At 62.2% G+C, this 24,990-nt stretch overlaps 2 protein-coding genes across 4 annotated transcripts in view; both read right to left on the bottom strand.

Annotated features, from left to right (window-relative positions):
- Window positions 1-8,393, bottom strand: part of NSD1 (nuclear receptor binding SET domain protein 1) — a 66,312-nt gene extending 57,919 nt beyond the window's left edge. The window contains 5 exon segments of the mRNA XM_040603449.1: window positions 7,374-7,430; window positions 7,432-7,518; window positions 7,520-7,750; window positions 7,752-8,074; window positions 8,287-8,393. Coding sequence (XP_040459383.1) covers window positions 7,374-7,430; window positions 7,432-7,518; window positions 7,520-7,750; window positions 7,752-8,054 — 678 coding nt within the window. The 5' untranslated portion in view covers window positions 8,055-8,074; window positions 8,287-8,393.
- Window positions 8,394-17,220: 8,827 nt separating this feature from the next.
- Window positions 17,221-24,069, bottom strand: FGFR4 (fibroblast growth factor receptor 4). 3 transcript variants are annotated; one of them, XM_040603451.1, is made up of 18 exons: window positions 23,866-24,069; window positions 23,380-23,485; window positions 22,154-22,423; window positions 21,957-22,046; window positions 21,643-21,809; window positions 21,430-21,553; window positions 20,957-21,147; window positions 20,706-20,844; window positions 20,428-20,621; window positions 20,045-20,190; window positions 19,664-19,785; window positions 19,453-19,563; window positions 19,116-19,306; window positions 18,587-18,709; window positions 18,437-18,507; window positions 18,054-18,191; window positions 17,875-17,980; window positions 17,221-17,788 (listed from the first exon to the last, which is right to left on the bottom strand). In XM_040603451.1, exons 2-18 carry the CDS (start codon window positions 23,450-23,452, stop codon window positions 17,642-17,644), a joined length of 2,403 nt encoding a protein of 800 aa, XP_040459385.1. In that variant the 5' UTR covers window positions 23,453-23,485; window positions 23,866-24,069; the 3' UTR covers window positions 17,221-17,641. The 3 variants fall into 3 exon arrangements, with proteins under 3 accessions (XP_040459385.1, XP_040459386.1, XP_040459384.1); XM_040603452.1 differs by lacking the exon at window positions 22,154-22,423 and having other exon boundaries at window positions 23,866-24,068; XM_040603450.1 differs by lacking the exons at window positions 23,380-23,485; window positions 23,866-24,069 and having other exon boundaries at window positions 22,154-23,158.
- Window positions 24,070-24,990: the final 921 nt, after the last annotated feature.

Here is a 24,990-nt window from a genome sequence, read left to right as displayed (position 1 = left end):
AGGCTACCACCAAACCCGGCAACGAGCTGAGTGGGTCAGCTTAGTACAAACCTGCTGCTCTGGCTGTGCTAGAGACAGAACCAGCCATGGCCAGACCTACCCTCATGAGTGCTGGGAAAGACAGATGATACACAAGGACTTTTCTCTCAATTTCTTTTTCCCATTTTTCCAAAGACCCAGATGAGATAAATCTTGATGCAATCTTAATGGCAACCACAGAAAGTCAACATGTCAACTTTAACGAGTGCTTCTCCATCCTTCAATAGAAGCAAAACAACACTGCTGAAATTCCTCCTAGCTTCATCAGTGCTTCTGGACACAAGAGATGGATGTGCACCAAGTCAATCTTTATCGCTATTGCACATTTAATCACTGCTGCAAAGCTACTGTGAGCAGCCACACCGAAACCAGATTTCTCATTTAACAAGAACAGAGAACTTCAGCTGGCACCTGCCAGCAGTGTCAGCCTCTGCCTCCAATCCACAGCAGCATCCTCCCCTCCCCTGGGTGCTGCAGCCAGGAGCATTCACTCAGGTCAGCCAAAGCAACACCCACGCTCCTACCCAGGACTGTACCAGTGAGACACCCAACTCTCCACTTTCCAGTCTGTCTCTGCACAGCACCACAACTCTGCAGGCACGCCGAACTCCTTGGTGCTACCATTCCACTCCCTTGCTGCAGCTACTCGCTGGGAGGAGCGTGACACATTCCTGAGGGAGCCCAAACACACATCTGTGTGCTGCATGTGGCCTTGCTAATGCTCCCCGCTGGCACCCCAATCCTGCACCACCGAGAAACCTTGCAAACTTAGCAAGAAGGCCCCTATAATCCCCAGGCACAACTGCAAGGACTATGCTCAAGCATCTCCAAACCCAGAAACTACCTGTGCCTGACTGACCTCCCCACAGGCTAAACCATGATTTGCTCTTTGCAGCCCTTCCCAGAGCACTGGTAGAGCAACTCCAGTGCCCAGGCACAATCCTGTCCCACCGCACACTGAGAAGCCCTAAACCCTTTTACTAGTGCCAAACCATTTCTTTGATGTCACCACCACACCTTGCAGTTTCCCACACCAGCTTGACCTTAACTGGTAACACTGCACTCACCCCAATGTAACACAACTTCCAGCAACTATTTGAGCAAAGCAAACTGCAACTTTTATCACCCCTTCTCGCAACACAGGACAGCCAGTCAGGCAGGAGATGGCAGCCCTGCCTGCTCCAGAAGCGACCCACAGCACAAATGCAACATTACACTTGACTCAACACAAAATTCACGCAGGTCAAACATTGCAACTAACATGAGCAACATGTTCTCTAACTCAGTGGTCTGCAAACTTTCAGCTGCAAAAAAATACTCTGATGCCATGAAATTATATGAAAGCAAGCAAGGCTATTGTTGATAGGTCTAAATTCACTAGACAAGAGTCTGCACCTGGGAAGTGTTTAGGGGTCCACAAATCAATAGAGGTTGAAAACTGCTGCTCTAATTCAAAGCAGACTCTCTTACAGACCTTTTCCACCCATTAACTTGGAAATCCTGGCAATGTCTTACCCAACATAAAGGATTTAACTCCCATTTTACCGAGCAAAAACTGCATTGCACAGCACAGATGGCTCTGTGCAGACAGAACAAAACATGGGTCATATTTTATTAAAAATGGCATTAACTTGATTATTATTATTTTTTAAAAAATTCCCAGGGAAAGCCCCCCTGCTAGGATTGAGTTTCTTTCTTCAGGTGCTTCTATTCCCTGTGCCTGTCTAAATGCCAGAGCAAATAACTGGAAAAAAAACAATCAAAATTACTACATACAAGAAGCTATCAGTCACAGGCAAGAAAAACAAGAGGCATATTCTAAGCAACTAGACAAAATTGATCATCACCCATAACACTGGCTTTTGAGTTAAGAATATGTCTTTTTAGGAAATACTGTCCCAATTATAACTTGAAACATACTACTTTTTTGGGGGGGGGGGGGGGGGGGGGCACGGCTCAAGTAGCTTGTTAATCATTTTCAGAGTTGAAGACACCTCTTCAGTGAGCTACAGATTTGTTCACTTAACATGAGGAAATTAAAAAAAATATAATACAACCTAGTAATTGTTACACATCACACAGTTTAACCCCACTTCTGGGAACCGGGTGCAATGAGGTGCAACAAGAAGCTGCTACACTGCAGGAGGCAATCAACAAATCCCCGAGTCCACGCAAAACAGAAGTGTGTTGCCCTGAAGACAAACACTACTGCTACAGCAAACTGAGCTGCTACCATTGATTTTAACAAGGGCTTAGAAGAAGCTGCAACAGCAGAACTAGAATCACTGTACCCTCAACAATGTAAGATTTCTTAGGAAAAAAAAGGTTCAAGTCCTGGGAAACACACTTTTCCAAAAGGTATCACACCAGCCAGTAAATACAAAGACAGTCAGAACAGGTCACAGGCCTCGAAAGGCAGCATACATCCTAAAAAAAGCACCTGTAAAAGCCAGTTTTGTTGCTACTGTTGGCCATTTTTTCCTGTAACAGTAGCAGGTGACATACTAAGCGTGCCACGCTGTACAGAGTAGAACTGCACTGCTTAATAGCCCAGTGAAGTCTACACTCCTCTAGTCTTCACTAGAGACATGAAAGTATTTATGACTGCAGAGAGTAGGTTAACCAGGACACTGCTTGAATGAAGTCTCTCTTACCCTAGCCTTAAAAGTTGTTTAAATAGAGAAAGCAGAAGCGACATACAGGTTTATACCATTACATTCAGCAAAACCTTGCCTTCAAGACTGTCCAAACTGCAAGAAACACCTCTGGTTTTGTGATTTCAGACAGGTATGTTCAGCTTGAGAGCTGTATGGCCCCATATGAACTGCAAAGGCATCAATCACTCAAATTTCACATGGCATGACAGGTAGCCAGCACATCCATACTTTCATAGACCCAATCCGCTGTGCAGAAGAGCTCTAGATCCTACAAACTGTTCAAAAAATTGCCATCACTCAAAGCGAGCTGCTCCTTACACCTAGGGAACACAGTCCTGCTGGGGCAGCATGTTAACACCCGCTCACACCACCATGGCAAAGAGGCAATGCAGTACTGTCACATCATGAAAGCACCAAAAGTCATTAAGGACCTCAAAAATTTACGGTTGAGCAGTAACACAGCCTAGGACAGTGCCCTAACTGTGGAAATATCCACTGTTCTGGATGCCTACCACAGCTGAAGTCCCTTGCAGGTAAGTTTAGAACTATTCAAGACACAGATGTGCTTCAGTACAGGGGCCCAGTGCATGCCAGCAGACTGCACAACCAGGTAAGATCCAGCTATGTGCTCTTTTCCGAGAAAAAAAATAACATCTTCCAAACAGTGTAAACCTTAGTGGCAAAGAAGGGAGTGCACAAGATCAGACACACAGCAACAGCAGTTCACCCAAAGCCTGTTCTTACCAGGTGCACGCAGAGGGAGACCATGCCTGCTGGAAGCACAGACTGCCACAGAATTAATCTTCTCACCAGGAAGATGTCAACTGGCTGAGGAAATTTATGTTCCCTGCTCAAACAAGCCACCTCCATGCCTATTGTATCTCAGGGATATAACGTTACCAGTAGTTAGTTACACCTCAAATCAACAGTCTGTAGTAGGAGGAGATTCTTTCAGAAATATTTACAGGACTAGCAAGTATCACGTGGCATTGGTTCCCTTATTTTATTTTTAGCAAAGAGAGAAATGGCACTAGACATGTCAGTTAATAAACGAAAGCCCAGAGTAACTCTCACATAGGGACACAAACATTTTATAATGAGAGTTGTTTCCCAGAGCTGCAGATTGCAATGGAACTCAAGTTCATCACGGATTAATTCTAGGCTTAAAAGAGAGGACTTCGCTGGCCCTCAGTACTTTTAACATGTAAAATACGGTGTAGTTCTGGTAACGCGAAAACCTTTCAGGAGCTCTACACACACGCCCTACTCATTCCTTACACCCAGCCACTGGAAGTAGCCATCCTTAGCGCTGAAAGATCTGGCTCTGGATTCCCCTGTGCTTCATTTCCTCACTGCCGTTACCCAACCATCACACTCTACAGTGTGGAGCTAGACAACAAGGAAATAGTACGAGAAGAACAAAAAGCAACACTGAGCAAATGCCTCACGCAAGCTCAGCACGTCCCGCAGCCTGAAGCCATTAGGGCCCTGTTGAAAAAACTGCTTGTGCATGCGTAACCCAGGGTCCTACAGCGTGTAACATACAAGCACAAAAAGTGGCACAGATATACTTGAAACCAAGAACTCTCTGCTTCCCGGTGCTCAACTTGGCAAACCAAATGACTCTAACATACTGTGCGGGTAGCAATTAAAAACCAACAAAATGGCAAAGTGAAAACCAAGTTACATGGCACCAAAAGATACACAAAAAAAGCAAAAATTTCAGCATGAGAGTTCTGCCAGGAACAAGTCCACCTGCTCCAATTCCTTAGCAACCGAGTTCAAGCAAGAACTACAGTACTCAGACCTTACATGGCTGCACCCACCCTCCCCAGTGCTGGAGCCTGGGCCCATGCTCCCTCCAGCTCCACAAAATGCTGTCCAGGAGCTCTACAACAGCGCTAAAGACAAGCTCATGTCAAGATGGTAAAGAACAAACAGATTAAAAAATTACTTCCCGTTTCAATTTAAGTGGTAATAACCCAACGTGTGAACAAGGAAATAAGCCGGCAGTCACTGTATTGTCACTTCTGGAGCAGAAACAAGACCCAAGAACCACTGCTATAATTTCCTTGTCTCCAACACAAAATCTGTCAGTAGCTGTTTGGAGTATGTAGAACTTCAGTCAACCTTAATTAAGATTAACTTGACACTTAAAATAACTTCACTTCCGAATATGCACATCCCTCTTTACAACTGAATGCTACCTGAGCAACCTCTGGCCGGTTTGGGGCCCTGTCTGAGTGCAACAGATGACAGGGCCATTAACAAATCCCCATGCAAAACAATACCTGCCACCATCCCTCCTACCTAGAGGCATTACTTAAATGCTGGACTTTGCATTCCACTAAAGACTAAACCAAATGCTGGCCCTTCTGCTGGAAGCACTCTTGACATTTTGGAAATCAGCCTTTTCATAACCAATTTCCAATGATCTAGTGAAAAATTCTAAACTTACAAGGGGCAGATACGGAGGTCTGAGGTACACGCACACTTTCCCCTTGTCACACTTTCCTCTTGTCGAAGCAGGCTGTTTGAGCAGCAGTGGGCATACTCGAAGTCCTGAGTTTCAAAAATTAAAGGCTCTGAGAAAGTCTTGCTGTAAGGTGGAAGAGTCCCATCATCGGGTTGAGTAAAGGTGATATCTGAAAAATTAGTGCAGCCATGACAAGCCACGCTGAAAATAACAGTGCAGACTCCTGGGCATTGGTGATTGTTGATTTGGGGTGGGTTTTTGTTTTAAGTTTTAGCAGTCTCTCAAAAAAAGTGAATTCCAGTTACTCAAATACAAACGAGACTAGAATTAAACGCCTGCATGAATACATGATCTGAGGAGCAAGCCTGGTTTTTTCTAGCTACTATGTCATGTTCAACAATTAAAAGATTCTAACTGCCTCAATGGTAACTTGGCACAGAGACAAATCCCTATCTCTTCCCATCCCACAAACAGCAGGGCTAAAATGAAGGACCGCTTGGACAACCCACACTTCCTAAGGGAAGAATGCAAGACTCAAAAAGGATCCAAGGCTGCCTAAAAAAATACTTTTCTTCTTTGCATTTTTTTTTCTGAACACAGCTATGCTTTTAAGTCACCAAAACAATTCAGCAAGGCTAACCTTGTACTACAGCAGACAGGAAGGCAATACTAGTGAAGTCAACCCCTCGTTGCATATTCAAATAACAGGCTCAAACACCCAAGACAGTTTTGTCATCATACAAGATGCAGTTCTGTGCAGCACATAGTAAAGCCACTGATAGCAAAGGCAAATGTTGTGAAAGTACCTCTGCTAGCTTCTGTTTACAAAGTGAGACCCTCCCACAACCGCATCACCGAGCACATGTCTGCTGAGAGATCCCCGCTTTGCTCTGCAAAACAAAGCTAAGTAGATGCACAAACCTCAGACCCACAGCAGCGTCTTAACCCCCCAAAGACTAAAGACCGAGTATCCACAAGGAGAAGGATTCTTCCCAAAGAACACTCAAGATAATCAGCTACCCAGAGCCAGAGCTGAGCCTAACTGCACCACAAGCAAATTAAGCAGCTATCAGCATCTTCCTGAAATGACTCCGTCCATGGGCACTCCGTGACAACTGCTCCCGGGGCACACAGCAGGAATATGGCATGTTCCCAAATGAACACCGGAGAAAGCAAGTGTTTCTCCCCAGGTGCTGCATGCACCAGCAGCATCTGTCGGGCATCAGTGGCTCTACTGAAAGTAAAGAAAGTGAGATGGTTTCGGTGTCAGTGCTGTCACGAGTTAATTTTCACACCCTGCATCGAGTAATACTTTAAACCCCGAGCATCCTGCAGTAAGGAACCTGAAGTTTGCAAAAACATATTTAAGAAATGCACATTAAAACTACCGAACTGCAAGAAATAAACATGTGTGTGCAAACAGTCAAACTGCAAAGCATCCAAAAAATTATGCCTCCATTCAAAAGAACTTTATGTAAAAAAGCTGAACGCATCTAACTCAGAAGTCTGAAAGTTCAAGCCGCTCTGCTTCTTATTAAGCGCATTAGAAAGCAAAGTAAAGGAATTTGTGAGTGTAGAGAAATTAGAAAGGAAAAAAAAAAAAGCCAGCCCGCATGAGAGGCACGGTTTCCTGCCCGTGAGGTGTGTCAGGCCGTGACACAGCCCCTCCCTGGCCATCGCCGAGGTATCACGGCTTGGGCACCTCAAGCCGGGCCAGACAAAGGGCCGTCTGACAGCGTTAAACCCGTGCAGGCAGGAGAAGGGAAAGCTCTCCTCCTGCCTGCGTCGGCCCCAGCACGCTCAAAAAACAAAACAAAAAAAAAAAAACAACCAAAAAAACACAGAACCCCACGCCTGTGACGGGGTGGGGGACGGGACACGGACAGCCCACTCCACGCAACTTCGCCGCGATCGGCCGCCCGCGGGCGGCGGGCCGGTGCCTGTCCCTCCCGGGAGCCGCGGGGGCACAGGTGCGCGGCACAGCCCGCTGACAGCCCGTGGCCCCGGGGCCGCCCGTCCCCCCCCGCGCCTCGGCAGGGTCCCCTCGGCAAGATGGCTGCCCGCCCTCGAGGGTGCCGGCTGCGAGGGCGCCCGGGCCGGCCCCGCCGGCCTCCGCCGCAAAATGGCAGCGGCCGCGGCCCTCCGCCCGGCGCGCCCCCCCACCCCACCCCGCCGCCCGCCCGCGCCCCGCCGGTGCTTACGAGCTGCAGGGCGGCCGCCGCGTCGGTGGCGGACGGCTCCAGCTTCTCCCCGGGGCCCGCCGTCCGGCGCCGCCGTCGGCATCAGCTCGGCCGGCTGCAAGCGGGGCGGCAGCGGGCTGGCGGGGCCCTGCTGCGGCCCAGGGCGGGCCGCGGCCCCGCGAGCCGGGCTCGGCCGCCGCCTCCTCCTCCTCCTCGTCCTCCTCCTCCTCCTCCTCCTCCTCGTCGTCGTCGTCGTCGTCGTCCTCCTCCTCCTCCTCCTCCGGCGTCTCGGCGCCCTCCTCCGCCTCCTCTCCGCCGTCCCGCAGGAGCAAGGGGAACGCCAGGGCCCCTCGGGGCGCGTCGGCCGCCGGGCCGGGGCCGTCGGCGCCGGCCACCGGGGTCCTGCGCCGCGGGGAGGCGGGGGGACGGCGAGCCGGGGTCGGGCAAGGCCTCAGCCCCGTCGGCGGCGCCGCCGAGGTACTCAGCGTTGATCATAGAGGCCAGGTCCTGCAGCCGGCGCAGCGGGATGTAGCAGGACGAGGGGTCCTGGCCGTAGACGGGCTTGGCGGCGGCCAGCTGCATGGCGGGCGGCTCGGCGCCGCGGCCCTCACCGAAGGGGCCGCCCTTGGCCTCGGCGGCCGCCAGCGAAGTGCCGAAGGGGACGAGGCAGCTGCGCCGGCTCACTTCGCAGGCCTGCTCCATGCCGGGCCGCGGGCATCCACCTGCGGGCACAGCACAATGGGGTCAGCCCGGCCGCCGCCGCAAAATGGCAGCCGCGCCCGGGGGCCCGCTCCGCTCCGCCGGCCCCGCGCGGGCCGACGCCGCCGTCGCCGCCGCGCTAGGCCCAGGCCGCGGCCCGTCGCCCGACACTAGCCCGCCGGGCCGCGGGCCGCCCGCCTCGCCCGACGCCGCCGCCCCGCGGGGCGCCGCTCACCTGCGGCCGCCGCGGCCGGCTCGCCGCCTGCCCCCGGTACGGGCCGAGAAGGAGACGCGCCGACCTGGCCCGGCCAGGCCCCGCCAGCGCTCCTCCGCCGCCTCCCTCCTCCCTCCCCCGCATGCGCGCGCCCGCCGCCGCCATCCCGCCGGCGCGCGCCCCGCGCCTGCGCGCGCGCCCCCCGCGGCCGCTCTTGGGGTTCGGCGGCGGCCAATCAGCGCGCGCCCGCGCGGGGGGCCCCCCCCACCCCCGCCCCCCACACACACAGCGGGCCCCCCCCCTCCCCCGCGCGCTGCCCGCCCGGGGGGGGGTGGGGGAGGGGGCGCTCACTGCTGCCCCCCCCCCGGCGCACCCCGCCGCCACCGGCCGCCCCAAGGCCCGGCCTTGCCCCGCCGCAGCCCCCGCTCCCCGCCGCGGCCCGGCCCGGCCCGGCCGGCCCCGCGCCCTCGGGCCCGCCGCCCCCACCTCCATCTTAGGCGGAGGCGGGGGGGGGCATCGGGCGGCCCCCGCCACGACGGGACGGGGCGGGACGGGGCGGCCCGGCCGAGCCTCACCTGCGGGTCCCCGCGCCCCGGCCGGCCGCCGCCGCCGCCGCGCGTTCCCCCCTCCTCCCCCGGCCTAGTCGGCCGCGGGGCCGGCGGGCAGGCCGCGGGCCTGCGAGCGGCGGCGGAGCGGGCGCCAACAAAATGGAGTCGGCCGGGCCCTGCGCCCCGGCGGGGCACCAGGCGGGCGGCGCCTCCTGCCCGGCGGTGCGGGCCACCCGCCCCGCCTCGGCCCTGGCCCCGGCCCCTGTCCCAGCGGGCGGTCACCGGGGTGGGGGGCGCGGGCTGCCGCCCGCCCCCGCCGGGCTCGGGTTACCCCCTGCCATTGTCCGCCGCGCCCCCGCGGGCTGGGCCCGGCGCCCCGGCCGCGCTCCCCCCCGGCGCTCTCCCGCGCACCGGCGTGCCGGGCCGTCGCCCTCCGCGGGGCTCGCCGTGCCGTGCCGTGCCTCGCCTCGCCTCGGCTCGCCTCGCCCGCCGGGGAGCGGCGCCCCGGGTGCCCACGGCCTGGCTGTCCTCGCCGGGCTCCGCCGCTCCCGGACAGCGAGCGCCGCGCTCCCGCCCGCCCTCCCGCCGCCGAGCGGCGCGCAGCCGGCCCCGCTCTCGCCCGCTCCTCCGGGCCGGGCCGCCATCAGCGCCCCGCCACCCCACCTCGGCCGGCCAGGGGCCCCCGCAGCGGGTGGCAGCGGCTTCGTCGCTACCTCCAGATGGGGGCCGGGGTCTCCGCCGCCAGCCGCGCACGGGTCCGGGCGCCGCGCCACGCCGCCGCCGCCGCACCGGCACGGCTGGGCAGGCACGGGGCGGGGGCGGCCGTGCGGGGGGCAGCGGCCGGGGCAGCGCGGGGATGTGGCACCGGGGCGGTGCTGCCCAGGCCGCGCGGGGGGCAGGGCCCGGCCACCCCCCGGGGTGCCGGGCGGGGAGCTGGGTGCCGCGGCGGGACTTGGCGCGGAGCTGCCCGGGCGGACCCGCGCCCCCCGCCTGCCGCTGCCCTTTGTTTGCACCCCCACTCACACACTCACACACACACACACACACACACACACACACACCCGCCTCCCCGGCCCAGCCGTGCGGGAGCCCCTGGCCGTGCTGGCGCCGGACTGCCCCCCCCCCCCCCCCCCCGCCCCCCACGCCGGGCAGGGGCCCCCGAGCAGCCTCCCTGCACACTCAGGCAGGCGGCAGCGCCCGCTGCCTGGACCTTGCTGCCCGGCCAGGGTGCAGCCTTCTCCCGCCGAAAACACCGTCCTGGGGCGGCTATGGGCTGGCATCTCGGCAGAGCAGTGGCACCAGGCCTGCAGGCAGCCCTGCACCCTGCCTCCTCCCTGCCTACGTGTGCTGGCAGCTCCTCTGAGGGTTCCCGGTGTCCTCCACTGCCCCTTTGGCCCTGCCTGGGCAATCCCTCCTGCCCTGTTTGCAGCTAGCCATGAGGCAACCATTCCTTTCCCAGCATCTGCCCCAGAGGAGCCACACCGAGGTCGCCAACCCCTTGTTCCCCCCACAGGTGTGCTGCCACCGTGGAGAGACTGCCATGTTCAGTCTCAGGCTGCTCCAGCACACCCACGGAGGGTGGGGTAACTTGACAGGAAGCGCCACAGTCAGAGGTTCTGCTTGTGACATGTTTGTCCCTCTGAGGTCCTAGCCCGCAGCTTGGCTGATGGCACCCAACCCAACGCAGGCCATCGTGCCCGGTGCCCATGTGCTGCGGCAACACATGGGAGCTGGGACTGTGCTGTGCCAGTGCCGTGCAAGCCAGGCGCTGAGGCCTGGCGTCCATGCGGTCCTCCAGAGATGGGGCAGCACCTGCCATAGCTGGGGCCGTGGCTGGGGTCCCTCTTTTACACCTAAATGGGGAAACACCTCCAGCACAGCCCGTCTCCCTGGGATCGACTCCAGCAGCAGCAGCCGCACCCCGGCACACCCAGGCCAAGGCCTGGCAGCCAACCTGCCTCCTTTCTCTTTGGAGCAACCTGCCATGCACGTTTCCGCCACGTTCCCAAAATAAAGCTAATGGTTTATTTATAACCCCCTGGGGGCGGGCAGGGCCCTGTGCCCTGTCTCTCATAGCCTGGTGTCCAAGACCCAGCGAGCAAGACCCAGCAAGCGAGGGCTGGCCTGGGGAGAGGTTTAGGACTGTCCCCAAGCAGAGGAGGTGCACACTGGACACTGGTCATCACCAGCTGCCCTCACGCTGCTCGTTTGCCCTCTCCTGGGCTGGCAGAGTGGGGAGAGACAGGGCCACCGGCTGGGCATGTCCCAGCCTGGGCCCAGTGGCCGACCTGGTGCCACCTCTGGCTTGAGCCCTCCGCTCCTAGGAATGTGGCACCGCACAATCCCACAGGACACTGGTGGGCTGGAACTGTACCCTGCGGCGGGACCCTGCGGCCATCCCGGTGCCGCTCCCCACAGCCCTGTGGTTACCGGTGCAGGGAGGTACGGGGCAGGATGCCCTCAGATGCACTCCCCACCTGCTGTGTCACCTCTCCCCCTGCCATTGCCAGCGCCCGCAGGAAGGTCCCTGCCCCCAGCGCCCGCTCTTGGGGGCGGGGAGTGGGCACATGGCAGCCGGGCCACCGCGGCCCTGCCCGGGCATGTGGCACAGGGCAGCACAGCCCGACCCCGCCGCTGCCCGGGGCTTTGTCTGCGGGCGGGCAGCGGGCGGCGGGCGGCGGGCAGCGGGCGCAGCGGGGTGGGCTCCGCGCTGCCAGCTCAGCCTGCGAGCCCCCCGCTCCCGGCCCGGCTCCCCAGCGCACGCCGCGGCCTCCACAGCCGGTCAGGCCCGGAGCCGGCCAGGCCCGCGGCCGCGGAGCCGCACGGCGCTGCGGGCTCCCTCTGGAGGCCCCGGTCCTCATGCACAGCCCGGCGCCGTGCCCCCTCGCCGGGCCAGCCGCAGCGCAGCACTGCCATGGCCGCTCCCCGCCGCCGCGGTGCAGCAGGGAGCGCGGCTCCGCACCGGGGGCTCCCGCTCGCTCTCCCCGGGCGGGGGGGAGCCGGGTGGTCACGGCCGGCCGGCGGGGAGCCCCAGACCCCCTGCGGAGGGAGCTGTGGGTCCCACGGGAGCCGTGGGCGGGCTGAGTGCGGTGCGAGCGGCCCCCGGCAGGGACCTGGGCGCTGCGGGGTCGCGGGGTGTGGGGGGAGTGGGGAGCCCCCTTCCCCGGGGAGCAGCGCCGGGGCCCCGCACAAAGGGCCGGGAGGACGGCTGGGAGCCGTGGCCGCGGGGCTGGCGCACGGCCGGGAGCGTGGGCGAAAGGGTTAAGGAGGTGCGGCGGGCAGGGGGAGGGCTGGCCCGGCCGGGGGAGAGGAAGGAAGCAGAGGAGGAGAGGAGAGCATCCTGCCCGGAGGGCTGGCCGGGGGCCCCTTTCCCCCAGGAAGCGGTTTGCGGGGCTGGAAACCGCTGGGGCGGGAGCGGCGGAGAACCGGGGCAGCCGGCGGGGCTCAGCCCGGCTCGGTGCCGGCAGCGCCGTGCCCGCACTCGGCGCTTTGCAGGCAGGGCTGCCCGCGGCTGTGCCGGGGAGACCCCGGCTGCCCAGGGCCTCGCAGCCCCCCTGCCCTGCCGCTCCCGTGGCCCCTTCGAAACCTTGGGGTGGGCAGCCCCCAGGACGGGCAAGGCAGGAGCAAGCCCCGGGACACACCAGGGCAGTGGGCAGGGGGCAGGACCTCTGCCACAGGCTGCTGGGGACAGGAGCCATCACTGCTGAGCTCCACTGCCCTCCACGGAAGCCCTGTCGCTGGGCCGGGGTCACCTGGAGACCTGTACGCGTGCCAGCCACATGCAGCATGGGGATAGTCCCTGAGGGACCAAGGTCCAGGGTGCCTGGCTGGGTGCTGCAGCTGCTGTCGAGGACCTCCCTGCTCCCCCAGCCCTCAGGCAGACGTGCTGCCCCCCATCCCCAGCGGAGGGGGTGTACAGGGCCCACACGCTGGGCAGCAAGGCTGAGCTCTCGCTGGGCTTTGCTACATCTGCCCAAGGTAGAGCCAGGTCCACCAGGCTCCCGTGCCCATGGGGTGGGAGCCGTTCTCACCCTGGTCCCCATCACCCAGAGCGGGTACAAGCGGGATCCACATCAGGACACGGAGCAGCTCTGCAGCCTGAGCCTCCTGCCCTGCCCCACTCCCAGCCCCATCCATCTGGGAGGGTGATGGCATGGAGAGCGGAGCCAGGATACCTTCCTACACCACAGACCGTTTTTTACAGCTGAATTTGTCACTTCTCCAACACAGTCCCGGGGCTGGCCTGCCGCGAAAGCCACTGTCACCACCCGAAAAGCCGTGGGCGTGCGGCGGGGGCCACCCAGCCATGCGGCCCCATTTCTGCACGCCCCGTGCCGCGCTGCTCCCGCTGGCCAGGAGAGGGGGCTCGCAGCCCGGCATCGCCCGCCGCAGCCACGGCCCGGCCTGCGCGGCGGCTGCGGGCGGGAGAGGGGCCGCCGCGGGGCAGCCCCGCATCCGCCAGCCCCCCACCCGCCCTCGCTGGGACCCCCAGCTTGGCCTGGCCGGCTGGAGCACGGGACCCGCTGCCGGCGCTGAGGCTGGCGGCTCAGCTCTGCCCGGTGCGGGGAGAGCCGAGGGGGTGCGTGTGTGTGCGTGGAGAGGTGTGCACTGCGTGTGTGTGTCTGCACGGAGGTGTGTGCATTGTGTGCGTGCACATGGAGGGGTGTGTGTGTGTCTGCATGGAGGTGTGTGCATTATGTGCGTGCACATGGAGGTGTGTGCAGTGTGTGTGCATGAAAGTGTGTGCATTTAGAGTGTGTGTGCATTGTGTGTGCGTGCATGAAGGTGCGTGCATTGAGTGTGTGCATGAAAGTGTGTGCATTGAGTGTGTGTGTGCATTGTGTGTGTGCATGAGTGTGCATTGGGTGTGTGTGTGCATTGTGTGTGCGTGCATGCATGAAGGTGTGTGTATTGCATATGTGTGCATGTACACACATGGAGGTGTGTGCATGGAGGTTTGTGCACTGCGTGTGTGTGCATTGGCTGTGTGCATTGGTGTGAGGTGAATGAAGGTGTGTACATGGGTGTGTATGGCTCTCTGTGTGTGAACGGGTGTGTAGGGGGTGGGGGGCAGTGTACATGTGCATAGAAGGGGGGGGTGTATGTGTGCATGAGGGTTGTGCGTGGGGTGTGCTTGGCTGGGAGGGTGGATGCATGCGTAGGGTGGGGGAGTGTGTTTCGATGCCTGGGGGGAAGTGCCTGAGGGGGGTGCGTGGGTGTGTGTGCACGGGAGGGTGTGTGTGCAGGGCCTTGTGCATGGATGGGAGTGTGTGCAGGAGTTGGGGGTGGGTGGGTGGGTGGGTGGTGATGCATGCCTGCATCTGTGGGCGTGCATATCTCTGTTTGCAGCACCCAGGGATGTGGCAAATGCTGGTGTTGGGATTCCTCGGCCGGAGAGGGCAGGAGGCCCCTGCCTCAGGGAAGCAGCACGAGGTGCCCCCACGTGTGGGTGCCCGTGGGCCCCCTTTTCCTGCCCGCTTGCCCATGTGTACCTTTCCCTCCTCTTCGCTGCCTGGGCACCAGTGGCACACATGTGGCACAGGCATGGGACAAGGAGGCGGCAAGCAGGGTGTAGTGGGATATGGCAGGCAGGAGCAGGCAGAGGGGCAGTGCCAGGTGGGGGAGGCAGGAGCCTGGTGCCTTTCACCCCCCCAGCCTCATCCCTCCCTGCCCGGGGGCAGAGGCTTTCTACAGCTCACAAAAGCCAGATTCTCCCCGGAGATAAAATTCTGTCGCCTTTGTTTTGGGGAGAAAAGACAACAGCAGCTCCGGGCCCTACAACAGAGTCGTTAAGCAAAGGCATCTCATCCCCCAGCGTGGGGCTGGGAGCCACATCCCCGAGCTGGAATGAGGAATCAGCCAGTGTCCTGGCCCCTGGGGTGCTGTGTCTCTCCAAGGACTCAGCATCCCCCCCAAGGACCAGAGCCATATTCATCAGGACTCAGTATGCCCCCAAGGACTATGGCATCCCCCCCACCCCGGGCCAATGTCATCTCCCATGGGGCTCAGCATTCCCCCAGGACCACAGCATCTCCCCCAGGACCACAGCATCTTCCCAGGGACCACAGCATCTTCACAGGACCAGCAGTGCAGGGGGGGAGGGGGTGGCCTGGGAAGCTCCTCAGCCTTGCTGACAGCCCACATCCCACGGAGACCCACAGATACACCCCAGCAACATGCAGGGGGAACCCCGGCTGGGGGAGACAGGCAGCCCCCGGGTGGGCAGGTTCTGGTCAGGCAGCAGGTACCAGGCCCTGGGGCTGGGGCAGGCAGGGTGCCCCCCGGCAAGGCTGGGCTGGGGAGCGATGCCAGGGCCTGGGGGCTGGGGGGCAGGCAGAGGGGGTGTGGGGGTGTGGGAACACTGCCTCAGGAAACCAGCGGGATTTACTGGGCTACACGCTAAATCCCCCTCACAAAAGGGGCCTGTTCGTGCGGACAGGATGCTGGTGGCTCAGCCACACTTGTTTGGCCAGCAGAGCCTGGCGGATTAAGGACAATTGGTTCAGCCCTGACAGAAAATACCAGGAATGTTAAACAATAAAAACCGCCTCCAGTTGTCGTGGGTCTGCAGGGCGCCCCAGGCTGCCTCCCTGCCCGGCCATGGCCCCGGCTGCCCTTGCACCCAGCGGAACTGGTTCTGGCACAACCCGCTGGCACCCACTGCTGCAGCTCTGGGGATGCACTGGTGCCTGGGGATGGGGTGAGGGCCAGCCCCCTGTGCCAGGGCAGGTGGGTGGGCACTGCGCTGGGCACTGCCAAGACCCTGAAAGCATCTCTGGACTGAGCTGGGGTGGGTTGTGCTGTGGGGATAAGGCACTGCCTGCATCCACAGGCACTGCCTGCACCCACAGCATGCTTGCAAAGTGAGCGGGGATGAAATGAGGCTATGGCAGGGGGTGGCAGGTCACCACTCACGATGTCCCCTTGTGCCCCCCGCCCCGACCTGGCACTACAGATTAATGAACCCACCCTCACCTCACCCTTTGAAATTGGCTGTGCCCCCATTTTCCAGGGGAAGGGCAGTGTCCAGCAAGCAAGAACCATGCAAACCATACCGGGTACCAGGCACTGCCTACCCCCTGTGCTGCCCCCCAGCACAGAGACCCCAGTCTGGAGTGAGGTGGGGACAAGCTGGGCACAGCCCCCTCCCCATGCACCCGTTTGTGTTCACCCCTGGTCCTGGCCAGGAGCAGGGCAGGCCCTGTGGGCAGCCTGGGCAGTTTGCCCTCCAGCATGTGAATGTCCCATTCAGGGCTGTGGGAAATGCATTGGTTCTGGCACATTAGCGGACAGCTGGGATCCTTCCTGGGCAGGCAGGCTGCTGGGACCGACAGGTTTCACACCTGCCAGTGGGCTGTCTGCCTCCGCCTGCCATGCCAGAGCTGGGGGCTCATTCCAGCAGAGAGGGGAGCAGGGCTGGGGATGGAGGCTCCCCCCAGCAGCCCTGCGAGGGGCTGCGATGAGGAGGGGACCCCAGGATGGCTCTGCAAGCTGCTGGGCTCCCACGGCTGCACCCATGGCTGAGCCTTGCCTCACACAAGGGCAGCCACAAGCTGCATCCCTCAGGAGCCTGGACCCCAGCACCATCTGGACCTCAGCACCATCGCAGCAGTGGGCAGGACAGAGGAAGCCTCTTTCCAGCTGCCCCAGGTCCTGCCCCACGATACCTGCCAGCCCCCTCCTCCTCAGGCTGTGCCAGAGAGCCAGCTTCCAGGCTGGGGGGCTGAGAGTGCAGCTAGGAGCTGGAGGAGGAAACAAGATCCTGGGGCTAATGGCCAGCAAAGCTGGCCCTGTATGAAACCCTAGACCCAGGGAGCAGGCTGGCAGGAGGGGGTGAGACAGCTGCAGTCCTCCCTGCCCACACTCCGGCAGAGCTGGGCACTGCGGGGCAAGCAAAGAGGGGAGGGGGGGGGCAAAGCAGGCACTGGAAAGCAGGGCCTGGAGCCCCCCAACTTGTGCTCCCGAGGCATGGGGGCTCCAGGGAGGCACTGTAGAGCCCCTAACTCACTTTTCTCTGTAGGCCCAGGGCTGGCCCCAGCAGGGGGGAGGGTGGGGGGGTCCCCAGTGTGCAGGGCTGGGCCCCAGAGCACTTTCCCAGCCTGGGAGCCCACAGCAGTTGGGGGATCAGTTTCAGCGTGATGCTGGTAGCGGAGTTCACGGTGGCTTAGTGCAGCAGCGGCTAATGGGGAACAGATGCAAGGGTGCTTTGTGCTGGAGCGGGCCTGGAGGCACGGGAGTGGGGACATCGTTTCCTGCACCTGTGGCACTGCCTCCGTGTCCCCCGGGAGCACTCGCAGGCCCCTGTGCTGGCTGGGGCAAGGAGGCAGCAAGGAGGCAGCCCCTGACCCACCTTCCCAGCTCAGCTGTGCCCTTCGCCCCCAGAAGCGGCCCATTAACTGCACTGGGGTCTATTCCAAAAAAATAATTTATCAGGTTGATATTTCATGTACATAAATATTCATCTCTGTGGCTATGTACAGATGCAGCAGGAGCCCGGCAGGCAGCAGGGCTCCTACCCAGAGACACTTCCACTGAAGCACTGGCCAAAGCCCAGCTCCCGGGGCAATGCCATGGGCATCCCAGGCAGTTCCCACCCTGGAGAGGCTCTGGCTCCCACTGCCCTGCAATGCCAGGCAGGTCTCAGCCAGGACTGAAGGCTGAAGGCGTTGAAACGGAGGCCAGAGAGAGGGACACCCTGCCCCAGCACTGTGGCTCAGCACCCTGCCCGCCCACCGCTCACACCTGGCAAAGCAGGGAACCTGCGGGAACCCAGACCTGCTCCCCACGAGGGCAGAGGTGGCCTCAGCATCACCCTTCCCTGCCCACCCTTAAGTCCTCACGCTGGGGTATGAGAAGAGGCGGGGAGCCAGCGGCAGCGGGTCGTGGGTGAAGACAGAGTCATCGGAGGAGCAGGAGCTGGCACTGTCCTCACAGGAGGGCGAGTACTGCTCAAAGGGCATGGAGAGGTCCAGGTACTGCAGGGAGAGATGGTGCCGTCAGCACCAGTGCCCTCAGCGCCCATGTCACCTGCCCACCATCCACCGGACCCCCCACCACTCACCTCCTCTGAAACAGCCGCCAGGATCTTGTCCAACCCCTCCACGAGCTGCTTGAAGGTGGGGCGCTGCGAGGGCACGGCATGCCAGCACTCCCGCATCAGCATGTACCTGGGGGGGGGCAAAGGGGTGTTAGCGAGGTGTCACCGTGCCCTCTGCCCACCCCACCTGGCTGGTTACTCACAGCTCATGAGTGCAGTTGGATGGCCGGTCCATGCGGTGCCCCTCCTTCAGCAGCTTGAAGAGCTCCTCCACAGGGATGCCAGGGTAGGGGGAGCCACCCAACGTGAAGATCTCCCACATCAGGATCCCAAAGGACCACCTGGGATCACACATAGCAAAGGGTGGTCAACCATGTCCTAGGAACCTCCCCGAGCAGGTGAGAGGGTGGCATCACTCGTGGGAAAGATGTGCCCCACTGCTGCAGTCCCCATGGAGTACCCCATCCTACTCATGGGGACCCTCCAGTACGTGCATAACCCCAGGGGTGCTGCCTCATCCCAGACCGATGGAATCCTCATTCCACACCTGAGAGCACCTTCAGCCCCCCGCAGCCCCAGGACTCACACATCACTCTGGTGGGTGTAGACACGGTCAAACAGGGCCTCAGGTGCCATCCACTTCACTGGCAGGCGACCCTACGGGAGCAAACCCCCTTCTCAGCCCTGGTTGGGGTTCCTTGTTACCCCCCAACCCTCTCCCAGGGCCCCCACTCACGTTGCTGGTTTTCTTGTAGTAGTCGATGTCGTGGACGTCCCTGGCCAAGCCAAAGTCTGCAATCTTCATCACGCTCTCTGCTGTGACCAGCACGTTACGGGCAGCCAGGTCACGGTGGATGCACTGCGGGGGGAGCGCGTCATCCGCAGGGAGTGTGAGACGGCAGCTGCAGCTCCCTGTGTCCCCTCCCCACACCCAGAGCTGCTGCTCCCCTCCCACACAACCCCCTGGCACTGCTGGCCCCCCTTCCCCACATCTCTGGTGGCAACCCAGCTGGCTGCAGTGACAGGTGCAGTGACGGGGGACACCCAGGAGGTGGGTCAGGCTTTAAACCCCATGGTTTTGGGGAGGTGCTGCCCAGAGCTTTGCTGGATGTGGCTGGGAAGTTCTGGACAGACAGGGGGAAGGGGCTGGGCTCCCTCTCCACAGGGACACTAGGTTCACCAGGGACACACAGCTTCTCCGTCACCACCATGCCCCTCCAGCTGTGCTGAGCACAGGCAGCCGGTGCGGGCTGTGCCAGCCCTACCCGTTTGGACTCCAGGTACTCCATGCCACGGGCCACCTGGTAGACGCATGAGACCAGGTCCTTGAAGGAGAGCTGCTCCTCGGGCATTGCCGCGATGTCAAAAGTGTAGTCAGGTGTTGGGGGGCGGCGGGCACGGAGGTACTCGCGCAGGTTGCCCTTTGCGGCAAACTCCACAATCACGTACAGCGGCCCTGGGAAGGGTGTCCACTCCACTCAGCCCCTGCCCTGCCCTCTCCCTCCCCAGCGTCCTGCATGCCACTGTCCTCAACAGCCCCCGCTCCCTGTTCCCACTCCATGCCCATGCCCTGCCCAAACCGTGCCCGCACAGCCCCCTCACCATCCTGCGTGCAGACTCCCAGGAGGTTGATGATGTTCTTGTGCTTGTCCATGAGCTTCATCATCTCCATCTCGGATATGAGGTCAGCCAGGTCCTTGTCAGTGGCATTGTCTGGGGAAGGAGGGCTGTGTCACTGTGCCAGCTGGGGTGGCACTGCAGCCTGGTACTGATGCCACCTCTGTGCCTGGGACACTGGCAGGAGAGCCATTACCTTTCAGCATTTTGACAGCCACGGTGACAGCCCTGTCCGGCCGGTCTCTGTCAATGCCGTAAGCCTCTGCCCGCACCACCTGGCCAAAGCAGCCTTCCCCCAGGGGCTTGCCCAGCACCAGCCTGGCAGGGACAGGTAGAATGCTGAGGGACCACAGGGATGGCCCCGCTCCCCACCACCACGTGGCTGAACCCCCAGGGGCAGAGGCAGCATGGCTGCCCCCCTCCTTCCCAGCTGAGTCCCAGTGCCCTGGGCTATGGCAGTGCTGAGGTGTCTGGTGACACCCGGAGACCTCCCCATATGTCACCCATGTGTTGCTGTCCCAGGGGCAGCTGGGGAGAGCAGTCCCCAGACCCAGACCTGCCCTGCGTGGCACCGTACTTGTCTCGCGGGAACTCCCACTTGGTGTCGAGGGGCAGGTCCAGCTCCATGACCCCGGCCAGCATCGGGGCGCAGCTGGAGGAGAGACGAGTGACGCGCATCAGGGATGTGCTGGACTTCCCAGAGGAGCTGGAGTCCAGGGAGAACTGCGGAGAGAGCCCAGGGGACCTCAGCCATCCTGCCCCGTGCTCCAGGGCCAGAGACCAAACAGTGCTTAGAGACCCTCGCTCAGAGCAATGGGGTGAGGGAGCTGCAGGAGGCAGTGGGGAGGGCAGCCCCAAGACTGGTGGCAGGGCAAGGTGTGACGGGCACAAGTGGCACTCACGGAGCCAGTCGGTCACTAAGGTCCCCCTGCGCTGCCAGGGCTCCAGCTCGGCACCCACCTGTCGGATGAGTGGGAATTTGGAGAGCTTGTGGACTGCCATGGGCTCCAGGGGCTGCTTGCTTGACTGAGTCTGCATCCGGCACAGCACCACGATGATGATGGCCATGGCAACGGCCAGTGAGCCCGAGGTGTAGATGATGATGTCCGTGTACTTGGCCTCAGGGGCTTCAGCTTCCCGCACCAACTCTTCTTCTGGAGGCAGTGAATGAGTTGGCCTGAGCCATGGCCCCTGTGTGCCAGGGGTCCCAGCTCCCACACCTGGACCACTACCCTTACCTGGCAGGACAGTGAGCCAGGCAGACTGGTAGGAGAGGCCGATGGAGTTCCCCGCCAGGCAGGTGTACTCGCCAGCATCCTCCACGGAGACATTGCGCAGGTACAGCACCTCCACCTCGGAGCTGTTGATGTCTGCAGTCTGTCAGGGAGCAGGATGAATGGTCAGCATCTCTCCTCCTCAGGGAATGTGCACCTCCCGTCACCACTTTAGGGTGGGTATCTGGGACCTGGGTGCTTCCAGCCCTTGTTACCTTGAGCACTTGCACGTACGGGACCCCATCGGGACCGTAGCTGCTGCCGTTCACCTCGATGTGCTTCAGCCACTGGATGTGGGGCTGGGCATCACTGTAGACCTTACAGAAGAACTCCACATCGCTGCCCACCAGGGCTGTGGTGTTGGCGGGCAGCCCAGCCTGCAAGATGGGCCTGTGTGGGGACCTCTCTGCGCAGTAGAGAGCAGAGGAATGTCACCAACACTGTGGCCCAGAGCAGAGGCTCCTTCCTCCCTCCATCTCCACCTGCTGTGAACCATGGAGAGCCCTTCCCCGACCCTAACCAGTGCAACCCCAGCCTGGCCTCCATCCCCGTGTCCCTTGGGTGCAAGGAACAGATGGGCTGTTCCAGCAGAGAGGACTCCAACAGAGGCTCCTCCACCCCCTTCCCCATGCCCCCAGGCGCAGGGGGAGTGGGGAGCCAGGCCAGCACTGCACCAAGGAGCCCTCACCCAGCACATCCAGGAGGTAGCTGTAGCGGATGCTGCCAAACCTGTTCTCCACCAGGCAAGTGTAGTTGCCGCGGTCAGAGGGCACCACGCTCTCCATCACCAGGCTCCAGTGCTGGTGCCGGAGCTGCAGAGGCAGGAGGTAAGGCGGTGAGACGTGACTGGGGAGCGGAATCCCACGAGGGGAGGCTGCAGTGGGGGGGACCTGGCCCTTACCCGGATGCCCCCGATGCGGTGCTCCCCCCGGAATTCATGTCCATTCTTGAACCAGCGGATGCTGGGGCTGGGGCTGCCCGAGGCTGGGCAGCGAAACTTTACTGTGTTCCCCGCGGGGACTGCATACAGCTTCTTGTCCATCCGGTGCGGGTGAGTCCAGTATGGAGCTGGGGAATTGCGGGATGTACAGTGGGAGGGGGCCACAGGGCAGCACGGAGGCTGCCGGAGCTGCTCGTGCTGCTCACAGGAGGCAGCAGTGCCCCATGCTCCTGGACCTGCCCCAACAGCCCTCTCCTGCCTGGGGTGGCACTGACCTCTGTGCATGTAGACAGGCTCCTCATTTCGGTCTCCGTGGGGACTGTCCCCATCGCTGTCTTCATCATCATCACCTGATGCCAGCGAGTCTGCAAAGGAAAATGGATTAAGAAGGACAAACCTGCCTGCAGGGCTGGGTGGGCAGCGGCTGCCTTGGTGCCCCCAGGGGGGAGCTGGGTGCTGCCGGGGCTCCTACCCACTACGGAAATGGTGAAGTTGCGTAGGATCTCCCCAGTGCCCCGCACCCGGCACACGTAGAACCCTGAATCCTCGTAGGCGACCTCCGAGATCTCCAGCAGGCTCTGCTGGAGATGGATGCGACCCCCCGGGACAAGCAGCCGGGACTCCTTGTACCAGACTATGCTGGCACCACTCTGATTGGCGTCACAGTACAGCTTCAATGCATTGCCCGGGTCCAGCAGGAGATGTTCCTCTTCTGACTCCAGCAACGGGCTCTCAAATAGCTCTGGAGAGACCCTGTGAGCACCCACCCCAGTGCTCACCCTGCCCAGACAGCAGGACCCTACCATGCACCCACCCCAGCGTGGGGAGCATGTGGTGTGAGACAGCCTGGTGCCTAGCTCTGCCACTCTGTGGGCAGGCAGAGGGCTGGACTCTGCCCTGAGGCACAGGGACACGAAGCAGTGTCCCCATCCAAGGCCACACATGCCACAGTCCTTCTGCAGGAGCAGTGGCGCAGGGTGCTCAAGCCTGTTCTGCCTCACTAAATGAGGGCACCAAACCCTCCTGGCTATGTGCCACCAGACCTCCACATGCCTCAAGCACAGCTGGGACCCCCCCAACACCCAGTGGTGCCCTGCCTGCCAATGGCCAGCAGCTGGCATGTGCACATGGAGGGCAGAAACAGCCCAACTGCCAGCACAGCCATACCCACCCCAGCCCAACCACCCGCACGTGGGGACCTGGGGGGACACAAGTGTGTCCCAGCCCTCTGTGTGGCCATCACAGGGGGGATGTGGGGTAGATGGGGCTCTGGTCCCCTGGGACATGTCCTTCCCCTGCAACCACCACTGAGAGGCACGGACCGAGCCACACACAACAGCCACAAGCCCACATAGCGTTTACGCCGTCCAACCCTGCAGCGCCTGTCTGCCGAGCGAGCTGAGCTCCCATAACGCAGGGACCATGTCTGGAGCCATCCTGCTCCTTCCAGCCTCCACACCCCCATGCCTGGTGATGGAGACACTGGCCCCCCGTGCCGTGCCCCTGCCAGCCAGGTGCCCCCAGCTCCCCCCCACCCAGCCCCGAGGTCAGCTGTGGGGCTGTGTGCCCAGGGCGAGCAGCCAGCGCCTCCAGCCCCAGGGGCTCGCTGCCCAGCTGGGGGTCGGGGAAAGCATCCAGAAAGCATGACCCCCAGCCCACCCCGCCCCATCCTCAAGCCCCCCGCCCCCGCAGCCGTACCTGGCTCCATCGTCCTGCGCTGAGCAGCAGCCGCCAGCAGCAGCCCCAGCAGGACTTGCAAGAGGGGTCGCATCTTCCAGGCCCCTCCGGCGCGGCGGCCCCCGCCCTGCGAGACAGGCAGGGCCGGGATGAGCGGGGCCGGGCAGGCGGGGGCTGGTCCCCGGGGCACGGCAGGTCCCCAGGGCAGGCACGCCGAGGGGGGTGCGCACGGAGGGCAGACGGAGCACTGGGGTCCCTGGGCAGGGTGAGACCCCTTTCCAGCCCCCCGTCTCAGGGCCGGGGAGGGGGGGGGGGGGGGCACAGGAGGCGGGGACGGCCGGACGGACACGGCACCCCGGGTTGGGTGCGGGGAACGCGGCCCCTCCAGCCAGCCGCTGCCCGGCCAGGGCGCTGGGAGAGGTTAACCAGGCACGGGGGGGGGGCGGCTGCAGGGGCTGGAGGGGTCCGGGGTGTCCCGAGCGCGGGGGTCGCGGGCGGCGGCGTTACCGGCGGTGACGGGCTCCCTCGGCGGAGCCGCCCGCGCAGCGCGGACAGGGCCCGGGCAAAGTCCGTGGGCCGGCGGGCTCAGCGCCGCCGCGCCCCGCACAGCGGCCCCATGGCGGGCAGGGCTGGGGACGGCTCCGGACCCGCTCCGGGCTGGGGACGGCTCCGCTCCAGCTCCCGGTCCCGGTCCCGCTCCGGGCTGGCTCCGTCCCTCTCTGCCGGCGCGGCGGCGGGCGCGGGCACTTTGTAGGCGCGCTCGGGTTACAGCGGCGCCGCCCGCCCCGCCCGGGGCGCCGGGGGGGGAGCGGGGGGGACCGGCCCCGCTCCGCCGGCCGCCAGGTCCTTTGCAAACCCACCCGCCATCGAGCGGGAGGGGGGGGGGGGCGGGATCGCCCCCCCCCCCAGCAGCGAGAGGCGGCCCCTGGGTACCCCCCAGCACGGCCCCGGCGCCGCAGCATCGCCCCGCGGGTGGGGAACGCGTGGGGCTGCGAAGCACCCGGGGCTGCACCCCCGCCCCGACCCCAGGCAGACCCCACATGTCGAGCCGCCAGGCCGGGAGCCGCACATCGGCCGGGGGGCGGGGGGCAAAGCCGCCTCTGCCCCCGCTTACCCCCGTGGCACCCCGGGAGCAGGGAGGCCCCCGGCCCGGGGATGCCGAGGGCTCCACGGCGGCAGCGCCCACCCCGGCGGGTGGCCCTGGGCGCCGCGCGTTGCTGGGTGCCCGGCAGCCCGCTCACTAATTGTGCTGCAATTAGTTGCAGCGTTATCGCTTGCGGTGCCATAAAGCGGCTGTGACCCTCATTAGGAGCCCATAATGGAGCGTCGTAAAACACCGCGAGGCTGCGAGCGAGGGCTGGAGTGACCCTAATCCGACCCATAAACACTTTGCCTTCGCTTTCCCTGCGCTCCTGCCTGCACTGGGGCGGGCAGACCCTGCCTCCCCACGCAGGACCCCTGGGCACAGGGGGAAGCCCGGCCTCCAAGCCAGCATGGTCCCCAGGCACACCTTCCCCTGAGCATCCTGATACCGGTAAGTGGGGACAGAGGCTGCCCCCAGCACATGGTCAGGATCCAGCCCCAGAGCTGCTCTGCCTCGCTGCGTCGCTGTCTCCTTTGCCATTTCAGCTT

This window comes from Falco naumanni, chromosome 8, assembly GCF_017639655.2.
Source record: "Falco naumanni isolate bFalNau1 chromosome 8, bFalNau1.pat, whole genome shotgun sequence".
In the NCBI taxonomy this organism is placed as follows: Eukaryota; Metazoa; Chordata; class Aves; order Falconiformes; family Falconidae; genus Falco; species Falco naumanni.
Note: the sequence above shows the minus strand (reverse complement) of the source record. Positions and strands in the feature narration are given on the sequence as shown.

Excerpts from the sequence above, each read along its gene's own strand:
- FGFR4 (XM_040603450.1), bottom strand. The coding sequence starts at position 22,967 with ATGTCCCAGGGGACCAGAGCCCCATCTACCCCACATCCCCCCTGTGAT. Across the intron at positions 22,047-22,153 it reads CTTCACCATTTCCGTAGTGG|ACTCGCTGGCATCAGGTGAT; the intron begins GTAGGAGCCCCG and ends TTTCCTTTGCAG. Across the intron at positions 19,307-19,452 it reads GGGAGTCTGCACGCAGGATG|GGCCGCTGTACGTGATTGTG; the intron begins GTGAGGGGGCTG and ends CACCCTTCCCAG.